The sequence below is a fragment of the Heloderma suspectum genome, chromosome 2, assembly GCF_057233095.1.
Source record: "Heloderma suspectum isolate Gila_16-S chromosome 2, 16-S_ref, whole genome shotgun sequence".
NCBI classification, from domain to species: domain Eukaryota; kingdom Metazoa; phylum Chordata; class Lepidosauria; order Squamata; family Helodermatidae; genus Heloderma; species Heloderma suspectum.
In genome coordinates this window covers 171,603,793-171,631,359 of record NC_139459.1, presented here as the reverse complement: position 1 = coordinate 171,631,359, position 27,567 = coordinate 171,603,793, and the positions used below count along the sequence as shown (strand labels likewise).

The 27,567-nt window shown below is 45.1% G+C and overlaps 1 protein-coding gene and 1 long non-coding RNA gene across 3 annotated transcripts in view; one reads left to right on the top strand and one right to left on the bottom strand.

Moving 5' to 3' along the window:
* LOC146353245 (uncharacterized) lies at nt 1-27,567 on the top strand. The gene is made up of 4 exons (XR_014788019.1): nt 1-482; nt 5,678-5,799; nt 24,239-24,324; nt 26,638-27,567. It is a non-coding gene; the product is annotated as an uncharacterized LOC146353245 (long non-coding RNA).
* The window catches only part of BGN (biglycan), a 49,145-nt gene continuing 42,243 nt past the window's right edge, over nt 20,666-27,567 (bottom strand). For both annotated transcript variants that reach the window (XM_084836018.1, XM_084836019.1), the window contains 2 exons: nt 25,453-25,591; nt 20,666-23,554 (listed from right to left, as the gene is read on the bottom strand). In XM_084836018.1, the coding sequence (XP_084692144.1) occupies nt 23,357-23,554; nt 25,453-25,591 (337 nt within the window). In that variant the 3' untranslated portion in view covers nt 20,666-23,356. The remainder of the gene's footprint in view (nt 23,555-25,452; nt 25,592-27,567) is intronic.

Below are 27,567 nucleotides of genomic sequence, written 5' to 3'. Positions count from 1 at the left end.
GAGCAGGGCTGGCTCTCCCATGAAGCAAGATGAGGCATCCGCAACAGGCAGCAGTGCGGGAGGAGTGCTGCTCTTGCCTGACTCCACCAGGGTGGCCCACCACTGCTGCCCTCCCTCTTATAGCCGTCCTGCCAGCCACTCTACCCCCGTGGCATTAGCCGCAGCCAGAGAGAGGCTGCTGTCTGGAGAAACCGCCTGCCCTCTGTTTCTCTCATTACACGCTCCGCATTCTGCTTCCCCTTCCTTTTGCTGCCACAGCTCTATGAAGAGCCATTTGGCCAGAAGAAGCAAGTGTGGAGGGGCTGTCATGAGACACCCCCCCACAGCTGTTTCTTCCAGCTGCGCAACTCTCCATACAGCTGACACGGCAGTAGCAGCAAAGGTTAGGGGAAAGGGGGTGCAATGTGGTGGCAGGGATGCAATGCAGCAGTGTATTTTCTCTCGTGCCTCAGGCGGCAAGAGACCTTGCGCTGGGGCTGCTGGTAAGTACAAGGGAGATGACCTTCTCAGTGGTGGCCCCATACCTCTGGAAACAACTTCCATTGGGGGTTTGTCAGGCCCATTCTATGCAGGTCTTCAGGAAGCTCTGAAGACCCACCTGTTTTTGCTGGCCTTCCTGTGGTGTCTTGGGCTGCTGGGTTTTTTGTTTGTTTATTTTTGTTTTTATTGATGTTTAAGGTCAATCTCTGTTTTTATGGATTTTTATTGAATATGTACTTACTGAGTTTTATTGTAGTTATTGTATGGTTTTTATCTCATATGCCGCCTTGAGAGGGTTCCAGCCTTAAAGGTGGCCTAAAATTAATGTTAAATAAGTGTGTGTGTGTGTGTGTGTGTGTGTGTGTGAGAGAGAGAGAGAGAGAGAGAGAGAGAGAGAGAGGGAAGTTCTGCAGGCTCTCCTTCCAAACATGTTGGCCAAAGCTCAAGCAGGAGTGCTTCCCCAAATCCCCAAAGCATAATGATTTATTATTATTATTTTTGCATTGCCAAGAAAGTTCTTCTGAGCAAAGCTATCAGCTAATGGGCACCAGTGGCCAGTTGGCAGGGCAAGCATGATCCCCCCTCCAAGAGCCCACAGTCAGCAGCACTTGCTCACACGATGAATAATAGATATCCCCTGATTTCCGCTCTTCGGTGTTCCCAGCTGGTAGGGACCACGTTGGGCTTCTCAGACTTTTCCAGCAACAGGGGCAAGGCTGGGCAGCTTCTGCCAAAGAAGGTAGAGCGTTGGACTGGCTGTGGGGGTATTTGTGGGAGGCTCAATACGACGCATCTGTCAGCAAATGCCTCAAGATAGGCCTCTAGCTAGGGATGGAGCAGCAGGGTCACTGCCCACCTGATACATTTCTTTCCCTCCAGCCCAGTAAAAAATAAGGTATGTAATATTCCAGATTTTGCCCGCATATATTTCTGAGTCCGAGTTTTTTTTTTCTTTGTTGGGTGGAAACTCTGTTTCTGCAGGAACAGTATAATGTTCTGAACATCCGTCAAATATGTATCTTGCTTTCCCCTTGATTAACAAAAATGCACTTCAGAAAAGCCTTGTGACTGAGTCCACATTTTTTTAAAGTACCTATGCAGGCAAATACAATTGTGCCCTTTCTTACCCAGCCTGCTCTGCTTCCCCCTTGCTGATATCCTAGCAACGGGCCTGACACAAATTAGTGGTAAGGAGCAGCATGGAACTTCAGTGTGAGGTGTGTGTGTGTATAGATATATGTATGTGTGTTTCAATTTAATCTTGAAAGATATGTAAGAGCCTGCCTGAACTCTTGCTGTGAATCACACCACCGCAACCTGTTTTCTCTGTCCCCCATATCATTTGGGCCACCAACTGGGTTGCCACTTCTCTGTTTTTCAACTGGACAGTTCGGGAATTGAGGGTCCAGATGCTCAAAATCAGAGAATTGCCTCTCCACCAAGCCCACCTTTGCTGTCACTTGACACATACATCTACGCACCTCTACATACATATACATATATACGTATATACATGCATATATATACACTCAGCACGGCTTGTGCTTGGGCTGCTCAGCTGCACTTAGGAGCCTGAGAGAGATAGCTGGGGAAGAAAAGAGTGGATTAGTTAGGAGGACAATGTTTTCCCCCTCTCTACCCCACCTTCTGCTGTCATTTGGCTCACCTAGCCCTCATGTTTATGCTGCTCCAGTTGGGAGTTGGGAACCTAGGTCTGTTCACACACACACGCACACACGTGTGTGCGCACATGCACGCGCACACACACACACACAGAGGAGCCATGTCAGCACAAGCCTGGTGACTCATGTAACAGCAGTAGAGGGTGGAGCAGAGGGTGAAACAGTGCCAAGACCAAAACCCTCCCTTTCCCACCCATGTCTGACTCTCCTCCAGGGTTGACTACCAATTAAGAACATTTTATTTCATTCATTAAGGGCCGGCAGTACCATTAGGCAGAGTGAGGCAGCCACCTCAGGCAGGAGATGCTAAGGGGCAGCAATGGCAGCTGTTCTCATTTCACTCTCCAGCTGTTCTCCTCTGTTGGCAGACAGAGCGGTATATGCTACACAACCTGTCCTGAACCCCCTTAACTAGCCTGCTGCCTCAGGTGTGGTGGAAGAATGCTATTGCATCTCCAGTTTTGAAGTTAGCGTCACCTGTCAGTCCAGTTAGTGTCCGTATGTGAACTGGGGTGGGGATGCCATCTTGTCCTCCACCTCAGGCAGCAAAGTGTCTTGGGCCAGTCCTGTATTCATTTAAAGTGCTTTTATCCCAGTTTTCAGTCAAGAGGCTCCCAGAACGGCTTACAAGAAACAATTAGACAGTTCCTGCCTTGAGGCTTACAGTCTTAAAAGACAGGTGACACAAGGAAAGGGACTGGGAGGAGGAAAAAAGCATATGAACTTAATTAGACCCCTGCTGGATGAGACCAAGAGGGCATCTAGGCCAGTGGCATCCAACCATGGCCAGCCAAATACCTCTGAGAAGTTTACACAAGCAGGGCTTGATAGCAACAATCCTTCCCATAGGTATATGGCTTTGAGAGGAGGTTCCATTTAGCTGTCATGGCTAAGAGCTGTTGATTGACCTGTGCTCTATAAATGTGTCTGCTCCTTTTAAAAATCTGCCTGAGCTAGTTTTTTATGGATCCCTGTGCAAGAAAAGAGACCAGTGCCAGCTCCAGGATTTTGAGGGCCTTTGGGCAAGACACCCTCAGTGGGCCCCCTTCCTCGGTGAGTCGACCTTCTCACCACAGTTGTCACCGGTTGCTCCTCCTCTCTCTCCTCATTGCTACCACTTACTTGTTTGATGGGCAGACAGCCAGCGAGCAAGGAGGCAGCAGCATCTGCTGCTCCTGCTTCTCACTGCCACTGTTGACTGGGCCAGAGTGAGGAGAACTGGCAGGTTGCAAAGGTGAAGAGGAGCAACCCTGGGGGGCTCTTGTGTATCAGTGTGGGTGCTTCGCAGCTGCCCGATCACACCTGCCCTTGACACTAGCCCTGGAAGAGACCATTATTGCCCCCCCGCCCCCGCTCACACTCCACTTTTGCACCAAAGAAAGTGCCTCAGCACCCCTCCTGCTCGTCCCCACAGCTGGTGTACACTGTAAGAAAGCCTCCGCTTGAGAATTCAACTCGGGAACCTTCATCTCACAGCACCAGTCATCTCATGGCTGTGATGAAAGTGGAACAGCTGTCTTGCAGGAGCTGTTTCATTCAGTTTGCTTTTGAAGGAAGAAAGAAAGTTTTAAAAAGTGATATCCCTGATAGCCACAGCTGGGGATTCAGGATTCATGTAAAGATAGGTGGAGGAAATGACTGTTTGAATCATGTTGAGCTGACTCCATACCAGATCTTTAAAGGTTGTGCAGTTGTATGTAAATGTCAGTTCCAGTTTGCAAATGCTATATGGCGCATATGTTCTCCACGATGGGTAACATTTGGACAAATGACTGAGGTTGTGTTCATCTTTGATGTGATGATGTAGTAAAACCAGACAATCAGTGCAAGTCAAGCCAGGTACCAGAGTTCAGGCAGAACAAACAAACAAACACAACATCTGTATTTAAATTAAAGGACAAAAGTTCTGAAGCATAGTATATGAAATTATTGTGTAACGTGGCACCTGTTTGTTTGTTTTTTAATTAGTGGATGTGATCCAGATTCTGTGTAGTAAGGGAGAGCAGGGAGGAAAAGCAGCTGGGAATGAAGAGGAGCAGGGAGAAAGTTGTAAAGAAACTCACCCTGGAGCTCCCACTCACAGAGCCCCTCTGGGCTACTGATCCATGTGATCGACCTCAGTCAGGAGAGAGGAAGGAGGAAAGTTCCTGCATTAGCCAATCCCTTTCCTGTTCAGGATTCTCCCTCCATTCCCTGCCATATCTTCACTCCTGGCTTCTGTATGCAACCACCCCTCGTAGGAGGGAAGACAACGGGCCATGAAATCTGTTTTGTGCCTTTTGTTTCTAAAACGTTAGTCACCTGAATCTGCTCTAGACACACCTTTAAAAGCAGGTGCAGAACCTCTTTCAGTCTGAGGGTCGTATCCCATTTCGGAGAAGCTCTCAGGGGACGCTTTCCGGTGGTGGGTGGGGCCAATGGCAAATGAGGAGGGGCCAAAGTACCAACCTATTTTAGCTTAAAGTTCTTACTGCCAGAAACAAGTGTTAGGAGGGGCAGTTCAACCTTTTAGAAAGCGGTGAAAACTGCACAAATGCTGGGAAACCACCAAATGATTGGTGGCTGGGGGGAAAGGGTGGGGACAAGGGAGGGATGTGTGGCCTTCAGGGGGAACCCCGAAGGGCCAAAGTGGGACCTGCAAGGGACAAATTTAGCTCCTGGCACTGAGGCTCTGCAGCCATCTTTTAAAGGTTATTTGCATGTGGCTATTTGTGCCATAATATGTGGATGGGGATGCACCTTCTATGTGCCTTTGTATACACTTCCTATTGGAGAGGGTGCAATGCAGGCAGGCAGTTTCTGCACTCTGGTTCACACCCAGTTGACTCTCATGGCTCCTGATCCAGCAACTTTACACACCTGTGGAAGGCTGCTTATGTGCACGGAATGGGGTGGCTGTCTGGGTGGACCCGGAACCAAAGGTAGCACCCTCGCCACAAGTATCAGCATATACATTTGAAAAATGAACAAATACGGAAATACTGAAATGTGAAATGGTACCCTATAATGCAGCCTCAATGGGGGAAGCTGCATAGTTTTCGTCGTCGTCGTCCACTTCCAGTGTGGTGTAGTGGATAAGATTATTGGATTTGGGCTAGGGAGATCTGTTATCAGAGCTCCACTCGACCACAAAGATCCCTCGGTAACGTGACCTTGGGCACCAGTCATAATCTCTCAGGCTAACCTACTTCTCAGGGTTGTTGTAAGGATAAAATGGGATAAACCCATATAGGCCAGCCTGGGATCCTTAGAGAGAAGGTTACGTTTTTTAAAAATGTGATAAATAAGTTATGATTATTAAGTGCTTGAAATGCTACTAAGTGTTGTTCAGCAAATGATAAATTGGCAGGTCCTTGCCAGAATGGGGGATTATTACCATATAATCGCCTCACAAGGAAGAAAGGAGCAGGGCAGAGGAAAGAAAGGCAAGAGTTCCAATGAACTGATAGGCATGTTACATAATGACCAGGTGGGACAGTGGTCGCTATTGCTCTCTTGCCTCCTTTTTGTGCCAGGTAGCGTGACCCCTGACAGAAGCCACTGTGAGTGTCAAGACCTCACCCGCAAAGCTCAGCAGAATGGCAGAAGAGCTTCCTAGGAGAGGATTCCTGATCTACAGTGGCGTACAACTTGACAGGTCATTCAAAGCGATATGAGGAATAACGCCTCCTTGCTAATTGATTGTCTTGTCTCCCAGGAGAAACATTCATTCCCATGCTTTCCAGCAGCAGCAGTGTGTTGCACCACATTTCCTGGGCCAACTCTTGTGACTTTGAAGGGCACTTGTGGGATGACTCAAATTTGGCATCAGAAATTATTTAATTTCTGCACCAAGAATATCCTCATTCAGCACTCAGTGAGAGAGCATGTGATGGCTAGGTGGCGACCTTACAACTTGGAATGCTGGACCCCTACAGCACCAGCATGTTCAAGATAATGCTAGAAACCACAGAGAAAGTGGTGCATGCAGAGAAATGCTTTCAGTTTGAATGGCACCAAAAAAGATCCCGTGAAGCCGCAAGGCACCTTTCCCAACTTGAAAGGCTTCAAGCCCATAAGGAAAGAGTACGACAAAGGGACAGTTCATAAACAATTTTAAATTCTGGCAAGTTGTGGCAACCATCCCAAAACTCAGTCTGTTATTAAAATAAATTTCTGACCATTGGCTGAGAAGTCAGAACACAAATAACCAGGACTGTTCTTATTTCTGGTAAGTTGGTGACTCTAGCACCGCTCAGGAAGGCTAGTTTTTCTCCAGATACAACCCTGTGTGAAAGAGACATTAGGCATTGCTTATACAGAACTGGAAGAGACAGTGGGGGCCTCCAGGCAGAGGGGTCCTAGGGCTAACAGTCGGAAGACATTGTGCAGCTATTCTGACTTTTCTTACTTAACAGATTTTCCAGGAAAAGAGACAGAGGTAGTGGTGGAGAAACACAGGAGGGTTTTGAGTGGAAGATATTGTCATCTGGACCCTGTGTAAAATTCTGTGAATGAGACAGGGCAATAGCATGAAAAAAGCCTCAATGAATGGTTTGGTCTTTTTTAATTGAATTTGTATTGTTTTTAAATTATTTATTCATTCAATTTATAACCCACCTTTATACAAGTACTCTAGGGAGCTTACAGAGTTAAAAACAAATTAACAAAAAATCCAACAATAAAAACAACACAGCATAAAATCAGTACACAAGAGCCAACAAAGAGGAATGAGAGTTCTAAAAAAGGAAGGCCTGCTGGAATAATAGAGCCTTTAATTCCTGCTTAAAGACCTTCAAAGAGGTCAGCAGGTGCATTTCAACCAGCAGGTCATTCCACAACTGAGGGGCGGCAAAGGAAAAGGTCCTCTTGCGTGTGGCTGCCAATCTCACATTAGGCAGCTGCAGCACACAGCTCTCAGAGGGGACGTAGGGGAGAAGGCGCTCCCCAAGGTACCTTGGACCTAGACCATGTAAGGCCTTAAAGGTAAGAACTAGCACTTCATATTTTGCTTGGAAACAAATTGGCAGCCAGTGTAAAGATTTTAAAAGCAGTTTATAAACACAATAATAAATTGTGTTTATACTAGTTTAGTTATATTGCAAGCCACTTTGTGAAGGCTTTTTGCTGGGAAAAACAGGCTGTAAATACCTAAATGAAGCAAGCAAGCGTATCAGATCTGAAGTATTTGTTTAGTATGCATCACCCTTGAGCATGTTTTGTGTCTAGGTTTTTGTAGAATTTGGGATATTATCTTAGGAGAGTATGTGATGGTAACAGGAAGAAAAGCAGAGGTAGAGCAATAGAGTCACGTGCTTGTAAACTGGGGACATATGAAACATTTGTTTTAGTTCATTTTTGGTCAGGAATTACCCAGTTCTCACCTTCTGGACCGAACACAGACGCAATTTGCAGTTGACGTCCATACATTTCTCAGCCTGCAATGTGATTTACCAACCAAAAAAAATTGCGTTCATGAAGAAAATGTGCATGAAAAATGCATACATTTGAAAAATGTGTCTGAAAAAATGCGGACTTTTGAAAGATTTGCACAATGCACTTTAATCAATGGGAGATGCATGCGTACACTTCAAAGATGTGCACAGTTGATGAGTACATTTGGAAAAATGCACATGGAAGTATGCATGGATTTTCATGCTTAATGAAAAACACAAAGCTTGCAATCTGATATGGACCGGAGTCAGAACGAGCTTCGAGATGGAATTTGGAGAATTTTGGCAAGATGAAGTGTTGCTGTTTCGAATATCCCTAATATAAAGCCGTGTCCTAGGGCCATGAGGAAGAGACAGGTAGCTATGGAGAAACCAAAAATGCTGCTTTCTGAACACTGAAGCCTTTCGCAGATATTACTTGCATTTCAAGAGGTCTCCTCCGCATCATTCATGAACCATAGATATGATTAGGAAGAATTGGTGTTTTAATGTTTTGTGCCAGGCGTATTATTCTGTATGGAATTTCATTGCACACAGTAAGACAAGTGTCCTGATCCAGAGCATTTTGTGCATGTAGGTCAGTAATAAGGTTGCCAACTGTCTAGGGGGAAAAACAGCCTGATCTGCCCTTGCACCATTAAGAGCAGGCTGGTGTGCAGAAATCAGCAGGTGAAGCTTTCTACAGCATGGAGAGAGGCATTGCCTCCTGATAATGTCTACAGCTTCTGTTCAAGGCACAGCAGCAATGGCAGTTTAAAAAGTTGGCCCACCCTACTCAGCAGCAAATGCACAAGGAGATGGTAGGCAGTGCCCATGTCCTGGCCTCTTGCATTGCTCACAGCACAGTGTCAAGAGGGGGGAGGCAAGGGAGACACGTACATCTAAATTTAAAATGGCTCCTAAGGCAGATGGAGACTTGAGTAGTTGGGTCATGTTGCCATGGCAACTAAAGTTTCAGAATTTGGGATGGTGGGATGGAGAGAGAGAGAAGGGAGAAAGAGACAGACAGGAGGGAGTTGGGTTTGACACCAAAGAAGTTTATCACAAGCTATCACCAGAGCTGTGTGTGGATGCTACGATGCTGTGGGAGTGCCACAGAAGTACAGAATGGTAGCGGCCTTGCCACCCAAGAATCTTTTCAAGAGTGAGTTTTGAAAAGATACCTTTGACAGAGAGTGTGTTTGTGAGTGAGTGTGTGTGTGTGTGAGTGAGATTGAGAGAGAGAGAGAGAGAGAGCAGGCACATGCAATGCCTAGTGTCTCTTTCACACAGGGTAGTATCAGTAGGGAAGACTGGTGGCTCCAATTTTGGTAAGGCTGTGATTCCATTCTGGGCTGTAGTCAGAACCAGCCAAAACTCTAAAGAAGCTGTCCAAGATGCTGAACCCTATCCCCACGATGGGCCCAGCATCTTGGATAGCTCCTTTGGAGTTCTGGATGGTTCTAACTAAAACCCAGAATGGACTCACCACCCCACTGAAATTGGAGCCACCAGCCTCCCCTAAGAGGTGCTGGAGTCACCAACTTACCAGAAATAAGAAAAGCCCTGGTTGTTTTGTCCTCTCAGCCAGTGGTCAGAAATTTATTTTTAATAGCAGACTGAATGTTGGGATCGTTGCAACAACTTATAAGAATATTGTACGTAAAGCTGAAATGTTTCCAAAAAGAAATATAAGTCAATAGCATTATTTTTTCACTTAATGTGCATGCACGAATTGTGTACACCACACACCTGCACTAAGGAGCCAGGAGGTGGCTCTCAGTCCCAGCACACCACGTCACAGGCTGCTGCGTGAGAGACTACAGAGTGCACATGCTTCCAGTTTTGGCACTAACCATGGCAGGTTCTGCTGAAATGAAGGAGGTGTGTGGCAGGGCTGGCAATGGCAGCAGTGGTGATTGTGCTCACACTCAATTTGCTGCACCGCTATTGTACTGCGCACCAGACGCAAAGCCTCAGTCCATTAAATCTGTCCACATCAACCACAGGAACAAAAATAATGCTTTTCCCATTAATTCTGTAGCTGCTTGCTTCCCAGTGACTTGTCCCAGGCTCCACCCAAGTACACAACATTTGTTGGCAAAAGTTGGAAGTTCCCCTCCCCTCACACTTTTTTTAAAGCAAAAGTAAATTTATAGCCATTATGGTTTCACTTAAACTTTTTTTTAAAAAGACGGTTAGTGTCAGGAGCCCTGTACAGGGCAGCGTGGACAATTTCAGGGGTCTGGGGGCCACTTTCCACCCCTACCCCCCCTTCCATGGGCTACAGTCCTGCCACTGCCAAATTTAGCGGTAGCAAAAAAAAAGCTGCTGAATTTCGGTAGCAAGCTGCTACAGAGGGTTAAAAAGGAAAAAAAAACTAGCTTGTTTTCAAGCTGAATGTGTCCTTTTAAACCCTCTGTAGTGCTTTGTGAATGTTGGTGGCATGGAAGGGGCGAGTGGCAGGGGCCACTGTGGAGGACATGGGGGTGATGGGGCCCACAGGCCACGTGTTAACCACTCTTGTTTTAGAGAGGCCATGTTTTGGGCTTAGGGTTGCCAACTGGCCAGGAAAAAAGGCTTGGCCTGCTCTTGTGCCGTTAACAACCATTCAATATGCAACAATCTGAGCTCTTCACCACATGGAGAGGATAAATATGGTTACCTGACAAAATTGCTGCAGATCAAACAGCTGTTAAAAGCACAGCTAACGGGAGCTATTCAAAAGCTGGCAAGTTTTCATGCCATGTGTGATTATTTCTCAGGAGGATAAATATTTCTATCCATTTCACTGGATTATTAATTATTATGGTTATAAACATTTCAGTGTCAAAGATGTTTGCTATTAAAAAGTGAGGGACTGTTGGTGCTGTGTTAATAACAGTGCTAGAATTATTATAAAGATTTTTAAAATTTACGTTAAAATTGCCTTTTTTTGTTGTCATTTAATCTTGAATATAAGAGCAGCCTTTAAACATTGTTGAAAATCTTGCTCTATTCCCAACCCTACACTAAAATTTCTTCATCATCTGTCTCTACAGAAATCTAAAACGTCCCTCTTAACGTCCCCTCTCCTTAAGGAATTCTGGGCTGGGACTTCCTGGGTGTTCACAGTCCCTTGTCTCTCTCTCTATGGGTCCTGGTTTTGAGAGGTGGCAGGGTTCAATCCTTCCTGAAACTCACGCTCTCTGACTTGTATGCTTTTCCTTATATTTCCTGGTGTGTGTGTGTGGGGGGGGGGAGTTGTTATTCAGTGGTGGTGGTGAGACATCCTGCACATGGTTATCTTTTCAGGACCGGCCCTTCTGTTAGGCAGAGAGAGGCAGTCACCTTGGGCAGGTGATTTTGAATGTCATGAAAGGGCAGCACATGCTTAGTTATTTAATTTATTATTGTTGTACTTTTGCTGCCAGGTAAAAATAGTAATACAATTTTTGTATTTTTATTGCGTTTGTGGTATTTTCTGTCTCAGGTGCCAAAATACCTTGACTGGCTTTGGATGCTCTGTTACATGCTGCGGGGGAGGGGGTGCATTTGCTTCTCTGCCTCAGGCAGCAAAATGTCTTGGGCCAGCCCTGTGTGTCACCATGTTCCAGCACTTCACCCTGACACTGATAACAGTGTTGGTGCTTAAGCCACATAGTAAGCCTTGAATCAGATGAAGCTCTGCTGTCTCTAAGGCAGTGGTGGTAAACCTGCCCCCCCCCAGCCTAATTTCATGATGCCCTTGACCTCATTCCTAATCTCTCTGCAAATGGCCAGTTCTGACCTCTAGCAAGAGAGATCTGACTCTGCCGCAGCAGTCTGCTGGGCAGGGAAGGAAAGAGAGGAAAAAGGGGGTGCCCAGAAAGAGAAAAAGAGGGAAAGAAAAGAGAAAGGTCCCACTTATATTTGACTGTGGTCCCGTCCTCTACTGGATTCAGCCCTGCTCACTGAATGCATGTGGCCCCCGGCAGATTACCTCCAATGAAATGTGGCCCTCACTCAAAAACCATTTCCCCACTGCTGCTCCAATGCCTCAGAATACAACCTGGTTTGCACATAACAACAACCTAGAGTACAGGTTGAGTATGGGTTGTTGTTGAATCATGAGTTGTCATTATGTGAGAATCCTGCATTATGGTTTAACTCTGGGTGGTTAACCACAAACAACCCAGAGTTCACAGTGCAGGCTTCGCACATAACGACAACCCACAATTCAACAACGGCCCATGATTCAACAACAACCCATACTCAACCCATTTGTTGTTGTTGTTCAGTCGTTCAGTCGTGTCCGACTCTTCGTGACCCCATGGACCATAGCACGCCAGGCCTTCCTGTCCTGCGCTCTCTCCCGGAGTGTGCTTAAGTTCATATTCATTGCATCGGTGATACTATCTAGCCATCTCATCCTCTGCCGTCCCCTTCTCCTTTTGCCTTCAGTCTTTCCCAGCATCAGGGTCTTTCCCAGAGAGTTTTCTCTTCGCATTAGGTGGCCAAAATATTTGAGCTTCAGCTTCAGTATCTGTCCTTCCAATGAGCACTCAGGGTTGATTTCCTTTAGGATGGACTGATTTGACCTCCTTGCAGTCCAGGGGACTCGTAAGAGTCTTCTCCAGCACCACAGTTCGAAAGCATCAATTCTTCGGCGCTCAGCCTTCCTTATAGTCCAGCTCTCACAGCCATACATTACTACTGGGAAAACCATAGCTTTGATTAGACAGACCTTTGTCAGCAAGGTGATGTCTCTGCTTCTTACTATGCTGTCTAGGTTTGCCATAGCTTTCCTCCCAAGGAGCAAGCGTCTTTTAATTTCATGGCTACAGTCACCATCTGCGGTGATCTTGGAGCCCAGGAAAGTAAAATCTGTCACTGCTTCCATTTCTTCCCCTTCTATATGCCAGGAAGTGATGGGGCCAGATGCCATGATCTTAGTTTTTTTAATGTTGAGTTTCAAACCAGCTTTTGCACTCTCCTCTTTCACCCTCAACAAGAGGCTCTTTAGATCCTCTTCGCTTTCTGCCATTAGGGTGGTATCGTCTGCATATTGGAGGTTGTTGATAATTCTCCCAGCAATCTTAATTCCGACCTGTGATTCATCCAACCCGGCGTTTCTCATGATGTACTCTGCATATAAGTTAAATAAGCAGGGTGACAATATGCAGCCTTGTCGTACTCCTTTCCCAATTTTGAACCAATCGGTTGTTCCATGTCTGGTTCTTACTGTTGCTTCTTGACTCTCGTACAGGTTTCTCAGGAGACAGGTAAGGTGGTCTGGTATTCCCATCACTTTAGGAATTTGCCAGAGTTTGTTGTGATCCACACAATCAAAGGCTTTAGCGTAGTCAATGAAGCAGAAATAGACGTTTTTCTGGAATTCTCTTGCTTTCTCCATGATCCAGCGAAAGTTGGCGATTTGATCTCTAGTTCCTCTGCCTCTTCGAAACCCCGCTTGTATTTCTGGTAGTTCTCGGTTCGCATACTGCTGAAGCCGAGCTTGTAGGATTTTGAGCATCACCTTGCTGGCATGTGAAATGAGCGCAATTGTGCGGTAGTTTGAACACTCTTTGGCGTTGCCCTTCTTTGGAATTGGAATGTAAACTGACCTTTTCCAGTCTTGCGGCCATTGTTGAGTGTTCCAAATTTGTTGGCATATTGAATGCAGCACTTTAACAGCATCATCTTTTAGGATTTTAAATAGCTCAGCTGGAATACTGTCATCTCCGCTAGCTTGTTGTTAGTAATGCTTCCTAAGGCCCACTTGACTTCACTCTCGAGGATGTCCAACTCAAGTTCAGTGACCGCACTCTCCTGGCTATCAGGGACATTAAGATCTTTCCTGTATAGTTCTTCTCTGTATTCTTTCCACCTCTTCTTAATCTCATCTGCTTCTGTTAGGTCCCTGCCTTCTTTGTCCTTTATCATGCCCGTCTTTGCACAAAACGTTCCCTTGCGATCTCCAATTTTCTTGAAGAGATCTCTAGTCTTTCCCATTCTGTTGTTTTCCTCGATTTCTTTGCATTGTTCATTTAAGAAGGCCTTCTTGTCTCTCCTTGCTATTCTCTGGAACTCTGCATTCAGTTGGATATATCTTCCCCTTTCTCCCTTGCTTTTCGCTTCTCTTCTTTCCTCAGCTACTTGTAAAGCCTCATCAGACAGCCACTTGGCTTTCTTGCATTTCTTTTTCTTTAGGATGGATTTCGTTGCTGCCTCCTGAACAACGTTACGGACCTCCGTCCATAGTTCCTCAGGCACTCTGTCTATCAGGTCTAATCCCTTAAATCTATTCCTTACCTCCACCGTATATTCGTAAGGGATATGATTTAGGTCATACCTGAATGGTTTAGTGGTTTTACCTATGTGCAAACCAGGCCCTTCTCTGGATTTTTGCTATGTGGGAACCAGGCCTATCTGTCTTTCTTTGCCTTCCATCCTTTGCAAAATATGCTTGTGAGGTTGATCACTGTTAATGAGTAGCCAACAAGGTCTTGCCAAAAGAATCGTAATGGTTCTTATTGTACTGTGTGGGCAATTCACATGCAGAGGTGGGGTCGAAGACCAGCTGTAAGGGGGCATGTTGGTGAAGCAGCCAATTTTGGTGTTGACCAAAGACAGGGAATGGGGAGTTTCTAGCTGAAGTTAGCTGAAGCTGACAGGGCATTGTTGCTCTCTGGGGATCTGCTGCCTATTTTAGGAAATCTGTGTATTTCAAGCAAAGCAAATATGAGAAAGGCATTGTACGTCTCCAGTGCTCGCTCCATCTTATCCAAACTATAGTGCTGCCCCTGGAATTTCTTGCTGCTCACGGAAGTGGAGAGACAGAGTATGATAATTATTATTTTTTTATTATTTTTATTATTTATTTATTTATTTATTTCATTTCTATACCACCCATTAGCCCGAACTTTCTGGGCAGTTAACAAATGATATCCTATGTTCTTTGAAAACCCAAATGCTGCAGTGATCATAAGCTGCGTAGCTGGCTTGCTCTCTCCTGTGCAGAATTTACTAGGTAGGCTAAAGCCAGGAGGGGCCTTCTTCTCTATCCTCCACCCTATCTTTCTGCATTCTCCTTCCATCCTCCCATGTGGCTTCCTGGACCCAGATGCAAAGATTCCTCCCACCCACGTACTGCCGCAATGCCCACATCACACCACCAACCCCATCACTTACTTTGCAGAACATTAGTGCTGCCTCTCTTGGTGATGCTGTGAGAGCCAGCCAGTGCCCAGGAAAAATGTCTCATCTCTCCCTGCCCAACAATGGACTGCTCCCAAGGATGCATCTCTCTTTGGCAGATAATACACCCTCCCCCGGGCCTGGAGAGGCCTTGGCTAAAATCCTTTCACTGGCTTCTGAAAAGTGTCCTTGAAAGGCATCATCGCCATATCTTAATTAGGGGTGGGCAACTTGTGGCCCTCCAGATGTTGTTGGACTGCAACTCCCATCAGCCCTAGCCAGTATGGCCAATGGTAAGGGATGATGGGAGCTGCAGTCTGACAAAATCTGGAGCGCCACAAGTTGCCCACTTCTGTAAGTTATAGACACATCTTCTTGTGACAGGTGTCTTGGACCAAGAGGAAACCCAGTGCATTTGGCCCAGCAGGGATCCCTCAGGACCTATTCAGGCTCAAAATACATTTTCTCCAAAGTTAAGATTGGCTAATGATCTGGGGTGGCTTTTCCTCCATCCTTCACAAAACATAACAAAGAACATTTTGCACATGTGCAGAGGCAGGAAGAGTAAGCCATCTTAAGAAATGCATGATAGACCAGATTTTGATTTGAGGGGATTCAGTGGTGCTTCATAAAACATCTCTCAGGTCTGATGCAAGTGGGCCTCAGTCAAAATAAAGCAACAGAATCTTGCCTGAACCCCCCCGCCCCAATTGTTCCCAAGTACCTTTAAACTGCAATACACTGCTGGAATAATCACAAAGGCCCTCATGACTGAGGAGACTAGTCAAAGTACGGACATATTTGAGAAGAGCCAAGGCTTTGTAAACTAGGGAAGGGCCTCCACCCTGTTTGCTGACCCTGGGGGTGTCGGATCTCAGCATTTGGCCTGAAGCTTCAGGGCTTTTTCTCAGGGTCTCCAAGAAAAGGAGTAAAATCTCTGGGTGAGCACCCAGAAGTTAAAGGGACAGGTTCAGGTGGCCACTTATGCATCACCAAATAAGAGGACACATTTGCATAAAATTAGCATATGCTAATATGGAGAGAGACAGAGACAGAGATGCACATTTGGAAGCAATTACTATAACTTAAATAGAAATACAATATATCTCACCTTTGTGTGGAAGACTGTGGCCAGGTGACCTGTGTTCCTTGTTCAGTCTGCTGTCCAGGTGCTACCTGCGGATGTGTGACTTCAAGGCCCAGCTCTTCCTTCTGATGGCTCCTTATCTTTAAACCAGACTTGGCCTGGACAGACCTTCAAATAGAGGAGTGTCACATGGCCACCCTCCCCAGCCTTCATTCCCCATTCCATAGTTTCAAACATGTTCTTCTCCATCCATCATGCTCTTCTCATCTTATTATACCTTTCTCCTTCTATGGAGTAGAATGACTAAGAGGCAGGCACCAATACAGGCATAATAAATCTATCTGAAAACACATGGGGGAAAGGAAAACAATCCTGCACTAGAGATCAATTAAATGAGGCTTGAGATCTCCATCCCTCCTTTTTTTGAATTGTGCCTTCAAGCTCTGCCCTCTGCTGACAGAAACTTCCCAAGCCTTTTGTCTCTTGGGATCTGAGTCCCAAGAGATCTGGCAAGAACCCTTGCCACATCCCATCCCTGTCCGGCTCATTTACCCAGAGCTAGACTAATTTTGCAGCTGGTACCCTGGAGGCGGCTTTGCCATGTGGGAGAGAGACCTGATCTATGGGATGCAGTTCACTGCACAACCCCAACTGAAATTAATGGGGAGCCGGTCAAGGGAGTACAGTTGTGGGCTGTGGCCCGATGTTTTAATAACATTTGCAAAGCAATGAAGGCCTCCTTAAACCTAAATCTGGGGCGGCCTCTTATACGTTAATAGAGGCTGCCCAGATTTAGGTTTAAGGAGGCCTTCATCGCTTTGCAAATCAAGGCCTTCAAACACTACGTTCAGCCCAACATGCTGAGGACACAGAAGAGTAAACTAGACAAAACAAGTATCTACATTCACAATTTTGAATTTGTACAGTTTGGTACTTGAGAAGGCAGCTAAAAGAGGGCTTTGCTCACAGTGACCCCCCCCCCCTCCAGCAAAGGCTTTTACTGTTGTATATTATTGTTATTAATACTTAGTAATTATTAAGAATTGTCTTCACTGAAGTATTTGCACAGGGCCTATTTTTCCTCAAAGCTTTTGATACTCCTAAAGATTTGAGGCCCTGGGCATAGCATCACTCCATACTGCTTTGAGTCAGACCTTTGAGTTCTAGTTCTGGCCACATCAGTTTAAGGATATTAACAGACTGGAACATTTCCAGAAGAGGGCAACAAAGATGGCGAGAGGCTGGAGACCAAGGGTGCTCCCAGAATGATGGAGGTCTCTTACCACAATAGCTGCACAAAAACCTGTGCAGCTATTCCCTTTTTCATGGATTTTCTGTGGTAAGAAAAAAGTTAGAAGCAGCAATCGGGAACAAGGGAGGGTGGCAAATGAAAGATGATGTTGTCTGAACACCCCCCCCCCCCATAAAATTCCATGAATGAGGCAGGGCAATTGAACAACAAAAGCCACACCAGGAAGCTGGCCAAGTCTTATGAGAAAAAATTGGACATCTTCTGGAGACGAGGCAATGTGATACCTTTCAAACTTTTGAAGATGGCTGTGTGGAAATTGGGTCACTTATACCCCATTGCTACCACCAAATTGGGAGTGGGGGGAAGGTGATTGGGTTTCTTAAATCCCAGCTCTAGGATACCAAATGTGGCAGAAACACCACCTACTAGTGGGTTTCTATCCCACTAAACTTTCCCAAACTATGGAGAATCATGAATTCACTTTGTATAAATTCACTCGTTATCCCTTAAATTCCACTGTCCCCATAAAACTCTGATTAAGCTTTCTTCTTAATACACCATTAATACTACATTAGCATGTAGTAGGCCTCAGGCATGGGATAAACAGTCATGGAGAATTATATAAAAGGGGGAGGGAACAATTGTTTTTATTAAAACCTTATTTACTTATAATGTATACTAAGATTATTCATTATCAATAAGTTGTATGTTATCACTTTAAGGAAGCTATTATAACCTTAACTAAGTTCTTCTTCTCAAGGTGCCAACTCCTATCAGAAGTTAGTTATTATTACAGCTATTCTTGTTTTTGAGGCCATTGCTCTGAATAGTTGTATAGAAGTACAGCTGAACCATTTCCTCAAATTCTTTAACCATGATGTTCATCTTCTCCTATTGATCTTTTTCCTTCCATTTTCCCTTGTATAATAAGTTGGAGTATAGCATATTTTTCGCCTCGGATAATATGACCAAGGTATTGTAACTTTCTTCTCTTGATGGTCTTTACCAATTCTGTTTGTTTGCTTACTCTGCATAGTATGTTCTCATGTGTTACTCAATCAGTCCATGGTATTTTCAGCATGCGTTGGTATATCCACATTTCGAAGGATTCTATTTTCCTCAGATTGTTCTTTTTAAGTGAAAGAACCTCCACTCCATAAAATAATATTGAGAACACATAGCATCTTACCATCCAAATCCTTACCGCAAGATTAAGGTCCCGATTACATAATAATTGTTTCATTTGAACAAACACTGTTCTTACCATCTCTACTGTTGTGTTTATCTCTTGTGTTAGTTCATTTCTTTCACTGAGCCAAGTTCCTAGGTATTTGTATTTTCTGACTCGCTCAATTGGCATATTATTTATCATAATATTAAATGCAGTAAAAGGCTTTTTGCTTATCACCATATATAAATAAGTTCACTCCCCTAAATACAAACTATATACTAATTACGCTTTCCTTAACTCTACCCCACTTAGCTCTCCTAGAATGACACACAGGATAAGACTTTCTCCCTTTGGTCTTGAACTCACTGAAAGTATACCAGGTTGAATATAATCCTTCAGCTGTCACTCACAATGGACCCTTCGTTTCTTGAGACAAGATACTTTTTTCTCTGGCAAGGAGTATTTCAGCTTCTCCTGAAGTCTTCCTTCTGGTTAGTTACTTGAGGACCAGGATACAGCCAAGGAGATATCACAGTTGCCTCCTCTGAAGTCCTCCTTCCTCTTGGGACCAACTTCCTTCTGCTGTCACTCTGTCCCAGAAGATATCCTGGAGGGCCACCTCCAGGGTCTTTCTCCCATGACTAGCTCTTGCAGCTTCTGCTTTCAGTGATCTCAGCTAATTATTAGGACCAACCAACATTCCATAAAAATGTGGAAGACTTCCCCCATTCTCTGCTTTTTGTACCACCTAGCCTGATGAAGAGCTCTAGAGAACTCAAAAGCTTGCACATTTTTGTGGTTATTAGTTGGTCCTAATAAAGATATTGTCTAACTGTGGATTCTGAAAATCCCTCCCCCCCCCCCATGGACCAGCACAGCTATCTTGCTTTGTTTACTTTTTATGTATCTCTTCTTAAGCTCTTCCTCCTCAACTCTCTCAGCTGACCATCAGACTAGACTGCTTCAACTGATCTGTGACAGTTTGGATCTGCCCTTTTATACAGTTTCAGTTGGGGCCTCTGACCAATGACTTACAATTCCTCAGTAACTGGCAGTTCGTTAGCATGTAACTATAAGCCAGTGAGAGCCGATAGATTGTTCATAAATGACCTATCAAAACATGATCTTTTGAATCATCCTGTCTAATATATAAACTGGTGTCTAACTGTGAACCACTAAGGCAGCAACAGTAACAACAGCAGGCCTTTGTCAAAAAGTAATTAGCCTTAGAGGTAACCTTTTCACTTCTCCCAGATAACCTTTATAATCACGATACTACTATATTACAGAACACATTTATTTATAAAATTTATGCAAAATTTTAAACATCTTTTACCTCAGGATTCTTAGATTCTCTACAGGCTGTCACACAGATGATAGAGCACTTTTTTCTGTCGCTTCAGGGGGTAGGACTCAAACCAACGAGTTCAAATTGGGGATTTCAATTAAAGGGGATTAAAGGGGAAAGGGGATTTCAACTAAACATTGGGAAGAACTTCCTGACAGTATGGGCCGTCTGACAGTGGAACAACACACTTGCCTTGGAAAGGTGGTGGGCTCTCCTTCATTAAAGGCACAATCTTACGCATGTTTAGACAGAAAAAAGGCCTATAGCTCTGGGGCGTGCTGGGAGTTGTAGGCCTCTTTTTCTGTCTAAACATGCATAAGATTGCACCCTAAGAGGCTTTTAAGCAGAGGCTCGATGGCCACCTAACAGGGATGCTGTCATAGATTTCTAGTGTGGGCACAGGGTTAGGATAGATTACCTTCTCTGTGCTTTCTCTGCCTATTGGTAAATCTGGCTCTAGGAAGGGGTGCCATCCTGATTTCTCACCTTGGGTACCAAAATGATCGACCCCTGAGCTGCTCCCCCTTAGTGGTTCAGTGATCAGAGAGCTGCTTCTTATGTGAAGGATTAAGAGTGTATAATGTGTAAATGTACATGTACACGAGATGTACACTGTCATCCCTGAAGCAGAAATGTGTGTGTGGTTTTTATCACATATTTGTACGTACACTAGGAAGCCCTGGTTAGCTGGAACTCCCTGCTATGTGTACATGTGGTAGAAGAGATGTGACAAAAATGTTCCGCAGTGTGCACACAGTGAACATCTTAATTGGTTGTGTGTGGCCCAAAGGGCCATTTCACAGATTATACAGCAACACACCAATTTACACTTAACAGGGAGCTGCAACCAATCCCAATCAATCCTTCACAAGAGTACCTGTATGATGTCCATGTTTTCAACCACTTATTTGTCAGGGCACACGTGACATTTTTAGGGTGTGTGTGTGTGTGTGTGTGTGTGTGTATTTTAATCTTGGGTTTGCACCTAAAGACTGTAGTGTACAAAGTGGCACTTGGTCTGCCTGGTACTTCCCTGTATCCACCCACACAAAATGATCCACAGCAGCTATAGGTCGGCAATTATCACTAACTTTATTGGACACCTTTACAGAAGTTAATATTGCACATGGTTTAAGAGAACATTTTTAACCCAAAGAGAGATTTAAAAGAGAAGGAGAGAGAGAGCAAAGACAGACTTATAAAGATGTTCCCTACATCCATATAGACAGCCAAAGGCTTAAAAGTCAAATTCACAACAAAAGGTTTCAGCCGCAAGATTCTGCAGAAAATAGGTACCATGATCCATTAAAACTGTTTTTATTGCCCCAAATAGCTCACCATGAGATGCAAACAATTCTGTTCGATATATGAACACAGGGGGCTGAAATCAATCATAGTCTATAACTGGGCAACTCCCCCACACATTTTGGTGGACTCCCCTTTTGACCAGGTTTTGAACTGAATGATTAAGTAATGTTACAGTTCCACCTGCTGACAGTTTAAGAAATAACAACTTAATGCAATTTAAGGCACCACAGTGCTGCTCAGTTAACATTAATGCACTAGAGACGAAGCCACAGAGATTGCCAGGTGATATGTAAATGGCTACTAAGTGGCTGTGTGTAGCACTGGCATGGTAGTACATATGAGAAGCAAGTGGAACCAAAATAGGGTTCCTTTAAAGAGAGAGGATTCCACCATGCATTTCTGGACTACAAAAGGGGAGGGGTGAGGAAGTGAAGAAAAATGTGAGTTCCCCTCTCCCAAATTATTCCCCTGCAACCCAACCAAGCATAAACTGGCCTTCCTTGTACACGGGCATAATTTTTGCTGGGTCAAACAGATATAAGAAGCCGTGCAAAAACGTTAGTTGTGACATAGGATCCTTCATTGGTGGGGCCTACCCCTGTAGTATGTATATATATATGATTCCCTTTCCCTTCTGCTCTGGAGGGGGTTGGATCTTGCCTTAAAGTCTAATCTCATTCTTCTAAGAACATTCATTCTAATATATATATTTTATATAAATATACAAATTGTTTTAGCCAGGGTTTGTGGCAATGGTCCCTCTTTCCCCAGGGGTGTCAGATAAACTCCTACATCAGGAGTGGGGAACATGTGGCCCTCCAGGTATTGTTGGACTTCAACTTCCATCATCCCTCATCACTGGCTATGATGGGAGTTGCAGTCCAACAATATCTGGAGGGCCACACATTGCCCAAATGCCCTACATTCATTTCCTTTCTCTGCCAGTCCTTCATTGGGGCACAGTGATTATTGAGATTTGTGACCTTGACCAGGGTTGGAGTTGCAACGTCTCAGGGCTTTTCCACATGAGGCTTTTAACCTGCACCTTTACCAAGGCTTCTGCTTCCTGATCCTTTGTAGGATTAAGATCGGCTCCTTTACACATGTTTTTTTCCAGGGTTTTTCTTTCTCTGCCTTTCTGTATGTTTCATTACACACCCACTAGGTGGTGCTGTGGTATAGCAGAATTGTACAATTACAGGAGTATTTCATTCCACCATTTCTAAATAATACCACACTTTCCTCATTCTAAAAAAAGCTGGGGAAATGGTTGCAAAGAGCAGGTGATGCCCTGGAGGAGGATGACATCATGTAAAGGACCCACAAACTACTGTGAATGAGCAATCACAAGCACACAATAAAAGCCTCATGCAGAAAGGCTCTCAGAGTAACCTCAACTTTCAGAAGGTTTAAAATTCCTTGTCTGGATCTCCAGGGGAAGGGACAGAATCAGGGAGGGATGGGGTATTTTTCCTCACTTGGTTTCAAAATATCTGCTACTTGCGCCATCCCCGCTGTCCTTCAGACCACCCCTGAGGCACAGCCAAGCGCTTCCACTGACCCCCCTGGTACCATTTTCTGCCTCCAGCAGGCATTGCTAGGCTCCACCCCTGATTTGCCACAGGCACCACCCATTAACACCAGGTTTCACACTCTTGAGTCTTAGGGTTTGAGCCTGAGGGAACCTGACAAACTTAATAGGGGTTGGGTCATGCATACAATTAAGCAGTGCCAGCTCCAGCATTTGGGGTGGGGCAAGGGGCTTGAGGAACTTGGCCCTGGAGAGGCTATCAGCTTTCAGGGTAAGTGAAGACACAGCTGAGGACAGGTAGAGGGGAAGAGGGCCTGTGAACTGAGACCACACCTCAGAGTCCTCCCTGTGCCACCACTGGCGGTTCTAGGGCACTCCCTCTCTTGACACAGGGCCTGGCCAGAGGGAAGGTGGAGCATGCTGTCACTAGCCTGGCTGGGCCTCCCTCATGCCAAGAGAGAGCCACAACAATGCAGATGATTCTCAGCTGAGGGGCCCCTCATGCAAACAGAAAGTGTGGCCCAACATCCTCTACAGCCCCCATACCCTGCCCCACACAGGGCTACCCCATCCATAGGAAGAACAAAGCCAGTGCTTGTTTGCCTATCACAATTTCAAATGCAGGGCTACTGTAGGCCAGTATAAGCTAGTCAAATGGTGAGATCTGTGCCTATTTCCTTCCAGGCTTTTGCTCTGTGTACTTCTTCTTTCCCTTCCCTTTCTCTTTCCTGGGCACTGGCTGGCATTCTGCCCGCTCTCTTTAACAACCCCTGACCGTTCTTCCCCACTGACTCCCTCCTCCCCTGAATGGTCCTTGCTTCCCATACCCTTACTCACCTCCCACCCTCCCCCTCCAGTTTCCCCATTGGCTTTCCTTTGTCCCCACCCCCACCCTCCCTCCCCATCACCCTCCTCTATTTTTTATTTTTTATTTTTTGTAGTTGCCGAACTGGATAGCCAGGCGGTCAGTGGCACAGCGGAAGGTAGCTGGTTGGACCTCCCAGTAGGGTACAGGGTTGGCAAAGAGGCTGATGCCGTGGTATGAGGCACGCTTCACCCCAAAGCCAACAGGACAGAAGTCATTCACGCCGACATGAGTGATGTTGTTGGAGTGAAGGTATACAACCTGTGAGGGGAGAAGTCACACTTGATTAGAGCTGGAATATCAACTGAGTTTGCTTTCATCAGCTCACAAAGCAGCTGAGGCCTTGACAAGACCTCTCCTATGATATAACAACTCAGGTCCTGCAAGGGTTCTTAACGTAAGCTCAGGTCTGTATAGATGCTGAAGATATGTAGGAGTGTAGAAAAGATGTAGAATTTGGGATTGGCCCCAGTATTCAGTTTCCTGAGAATCTCAGCTTTGGGGTTTTGTTGCGTTTTGAAAAGCAACTTTCTAGCCCTTATTGTTGTGAAGATATACTTAAAAGCACATGAGCAATGTCTGATGAAATCTCGGAAGTCAGAGGACTTACTGAATAAGACTTCCGGGAATCAGAGGGGCTGCAGTGCCCTATATAGATCCTTGCTTCTCACCATAGCAGATGAGAAATAAATTTTGCAAAATGATAAGAACTGCAAAAGAAGTAATGCAAAAGAGAAATCATGCAGATTTGCATGGTTTATACAGGTCAATTTGTCTTACTGCAGAATTTGAGACACCTTGGTGAAGCCTGTCCCGTCCCCACCACACAGCGTATGCCACTCCAGGAAAGTTTTGCACTTGCTAGGTTAAAACAAAGTTGGTGATAGCCTTATGCATTTTTGCATACGAGATGAAAGATCAAAATGACACCCAATCTTCCCACAGTTTTCAGCAAGATTTAACAAGGAGGAAGGAAAAAGGCACCCGCTGTGAAAATTCTACCTGAAAAGACTGCTTCACATCAGCTCATGGTAAGTCCAGCCGGGAGCAAAAAGCACTTTGCGAATTAGTTTGCAAAAGAACTGAGCTATGTACCAAAGTACTTGGGTAGTGACCCAAAATTGAGCTTTTAGACAATTTACCTTGATAGTTACGTTCTTAGAGAGCCAAAATGAAGTTGAAACTGATCAGACCACCCACAAAGCAGAGGGAAGGGAGAATCCCACCCTACTATCTTTAAATGGGCAATTCCCATCTTCCAGTGTTAGCTGATTTGTTTTCAAACAAGCTTTTGAAATCTCATCAGGTGTTGCCCACATATTTGCCCAACCAGCCTATTTTAGCAAGAGGTTGAAATTTGATGGGGAGTTGTTGTTTTTGCCAACTAAGGAAAGCTGAGAATTTCAAGAGCATGAATTCTATACCCAATAAATTTATATAGTGGTTTTACAACACAGTCCTATAGATGTCTGCTCAGAAGAAAGCCCTATTGAGTTCAATGAGATTTACTCGCAGGTAAGCAGGTGTATGATGTGCAGCCTTAATCTGATTTTTACTGTATGGAACATTTAAATGTTTTTTGTATGCTGCTATCAGAGTCTCTTTTTTTTTTGCTTTGGAGCCAAAATACATTTTAAAATAATAAAAAATCTATACATTTTTCTATACATTTTAGGATACAAATATTATTGGAGTGATTATTACATTTACACAGCGTCTTCATAGAATGACAGCATTCATTATTGCCTATGGCTATGTGTATTCTCTTTATGAGTCATGGTGAAATTGCAGAATTTGGTTTGACGTGTTGCAGAATAGTGGCCTTTGACTTGTAGTAAAATGGGCCAGTTCCAGCTTGGGAGGCTGGGTGCTTGGGTAATTTGGCCTAGGAAGGGCATGAGAGATGGGGATGGGAGAAGCAGAGGCAAAATCAGAGAGGGATGGAGGAAGGCGAGGCATGGAAACATAGAACCCACCCCAGAGTCCCTCGTGCTGCCACAGGGGTTATCTGACTGGGATGAACTCTATTGGCCCAGGATCCAGCTATGTCAAAGACAAAGCCACAATGACTGGCTTGTGGCAAAACAGTCACTCGTGCATGTGTTCAGCTCTGCCACTTTTTTATGTATTTATAAACACACACACCCCAACCCTGGTACCTGCAGAAACTTGAGGTTAGGTAGTCCTGGAGGAACCCGGGACAGCTTGTTGTTATCCAAATGCAACTCGCGTAGGATAGGCAGGAAAGCCAGACTGCCATTCTCAATCATCCGGATGTTGTTGTGTCCCAGACCCAGCCTATGGGGAGGGGAAGGGAGACAAGAAGAAAAAGGGGACTTGGTGTGCTGCCAACCTTTAAGCACAACATTGCAAAGGTGGAAGACCAAAATCATTCTCAAAAGCCTGATCATCAGGGCAAAAAGTAGCATGTAGGCTGGATGTCTGAAGAATTATGGTGGAAGTGTGAGGGTCTCCAGTGCTTACCTCAAACAAAAACCTCATATATTTGAGGCTCAGAGGCTAGGACCTAGCTGAGTCCTGGCCGAGGCTATCAGTGGCTATATATTACCTCCAGTATCAGAGGCAGTATGCCTTTTGATACCAGTTGCTGGGGAACACAAGTGGGAGTGTGCTACTGTGCTCAAGTCCCACTTGTGTGGGCTTCCCACAGGCAGCTGGTTGGCCACTACATGAACAGAATGCTGGACTAGTTAGGCCTTTGGCCTGATTCAGCATTGCTATTCTTATGTTCTTCCAAGTGAAGTACGTTGGACCATGTGTGTTCAGGCCTCAAAGTCCTCTCGAGGCACAAAAGGGAATATGGGTGTGTAACATTGGTCTCTGTGATTGGCAGACAGCATGAAACCTCTAGATTGGCCAGGCCTTGTATACATTCCAGGGGCCTAGCCTTCTTTCCTTCCCCAAACAACCAAACTGCCTCTGGCCAGTACCAACACAAGGATGGGAAACCCCATCCCAAATCTGGATTTGGAATATGGTAGCCCTTGGCCCTCACAGGAGGCTAAGGCTGTCATGCTGAACTTTCTCTGTTTTTTCTGATGCTTTTCCCTCCCCCAATTCTTTCCTTAATTGCTGGAAGCCTCAAATTGCAGAGGTGGGTGGCGCAGTAGGAAAATGAATTGCTAATCTTAAAATGGAGTCCTAAAAGACTCTCCTTATCTCTTCTGCATTATGTCCAACAATTGCAACTACCAAACCTCCATTCTTACTCTACTTCTAGTTTCCATTCAACTATAAAATAGTAGAGGGTGAGAAGGGGTGGAATTGAGAAGACGTAAGCTTAAAGAGCACTGACTTGGACCTCTCCCACAACTCTGTTTCAGTTGCAGCAGGCGGGGGTCAGTTTGGAACAAGGAGGAAGCCCCATTCTTGGGTAATGTCAGCCCACTTAGCTCTGCCTATGGTCCAAGAGGAAGACCCATCCATGATCTCAACTACCTCCTGGCACCAGATAGAGAAGAATGGACCACAGTAAGATATAGAGAATGGGGGTCTTTCTATACTAGGCCTTTCTCATTTGCTTTTTGGAGCTGTATCAGGTGAAGAACAGCAACATGGATTCAACATGGAAGGTCAAGCACACAATGTAGATATAATTTATTGTTTTGGTCAGGGAGATCAAGGCTCAGCCATCCAGCCGGAGTTAGGGGTTGCCCCCTTGCAACAGGATGTTGGGCACAGACCTTTCAGCTGCCTACCGGGGCAGGAGAGGGGAGATCCCCCCAACTGTTCCCTCCAGTCAGCCACCCCATTCCTTCACCTGGCAAACTCAGTCAGCTGCCTATTTGAGCCATGTGTATATTGTTAAAAACCATTGGGTCCTCACTGTAGCCTGACTTAATGGGCTGCCCTCTCTCAAATGCTTTGGGGGAAAACATGGCGATGATCCTTGCCTCGGAGGGCATGTCCACGTAACAATCAGGTGGTGGAATGTGCTGGAATGTGTCCTCTTGTTTTGTAATGTCTATGCTGCAGTAAATGATTGCTCCTTTATTGGCTACATTACCAGGCAGACCAGCCCAATTTTATATTAAATATCGCATTGGTATCGCTGGCTGTGGCCAATGCGAAAGAGGAAGCATGCAGTGTCTTCATATTGGGGGGATAGTTTAGGTCAATTATTCTTACAAAGCTGTACATTTGGGAGGAGGATGTCTAGGTTTTACACTATGTTCTGTCATCAAGATGATTGTTTCTGTATGTTTCCAACTCTGGTTTCCAACTCTGGTCTGCAATAAAGAATATACACATGT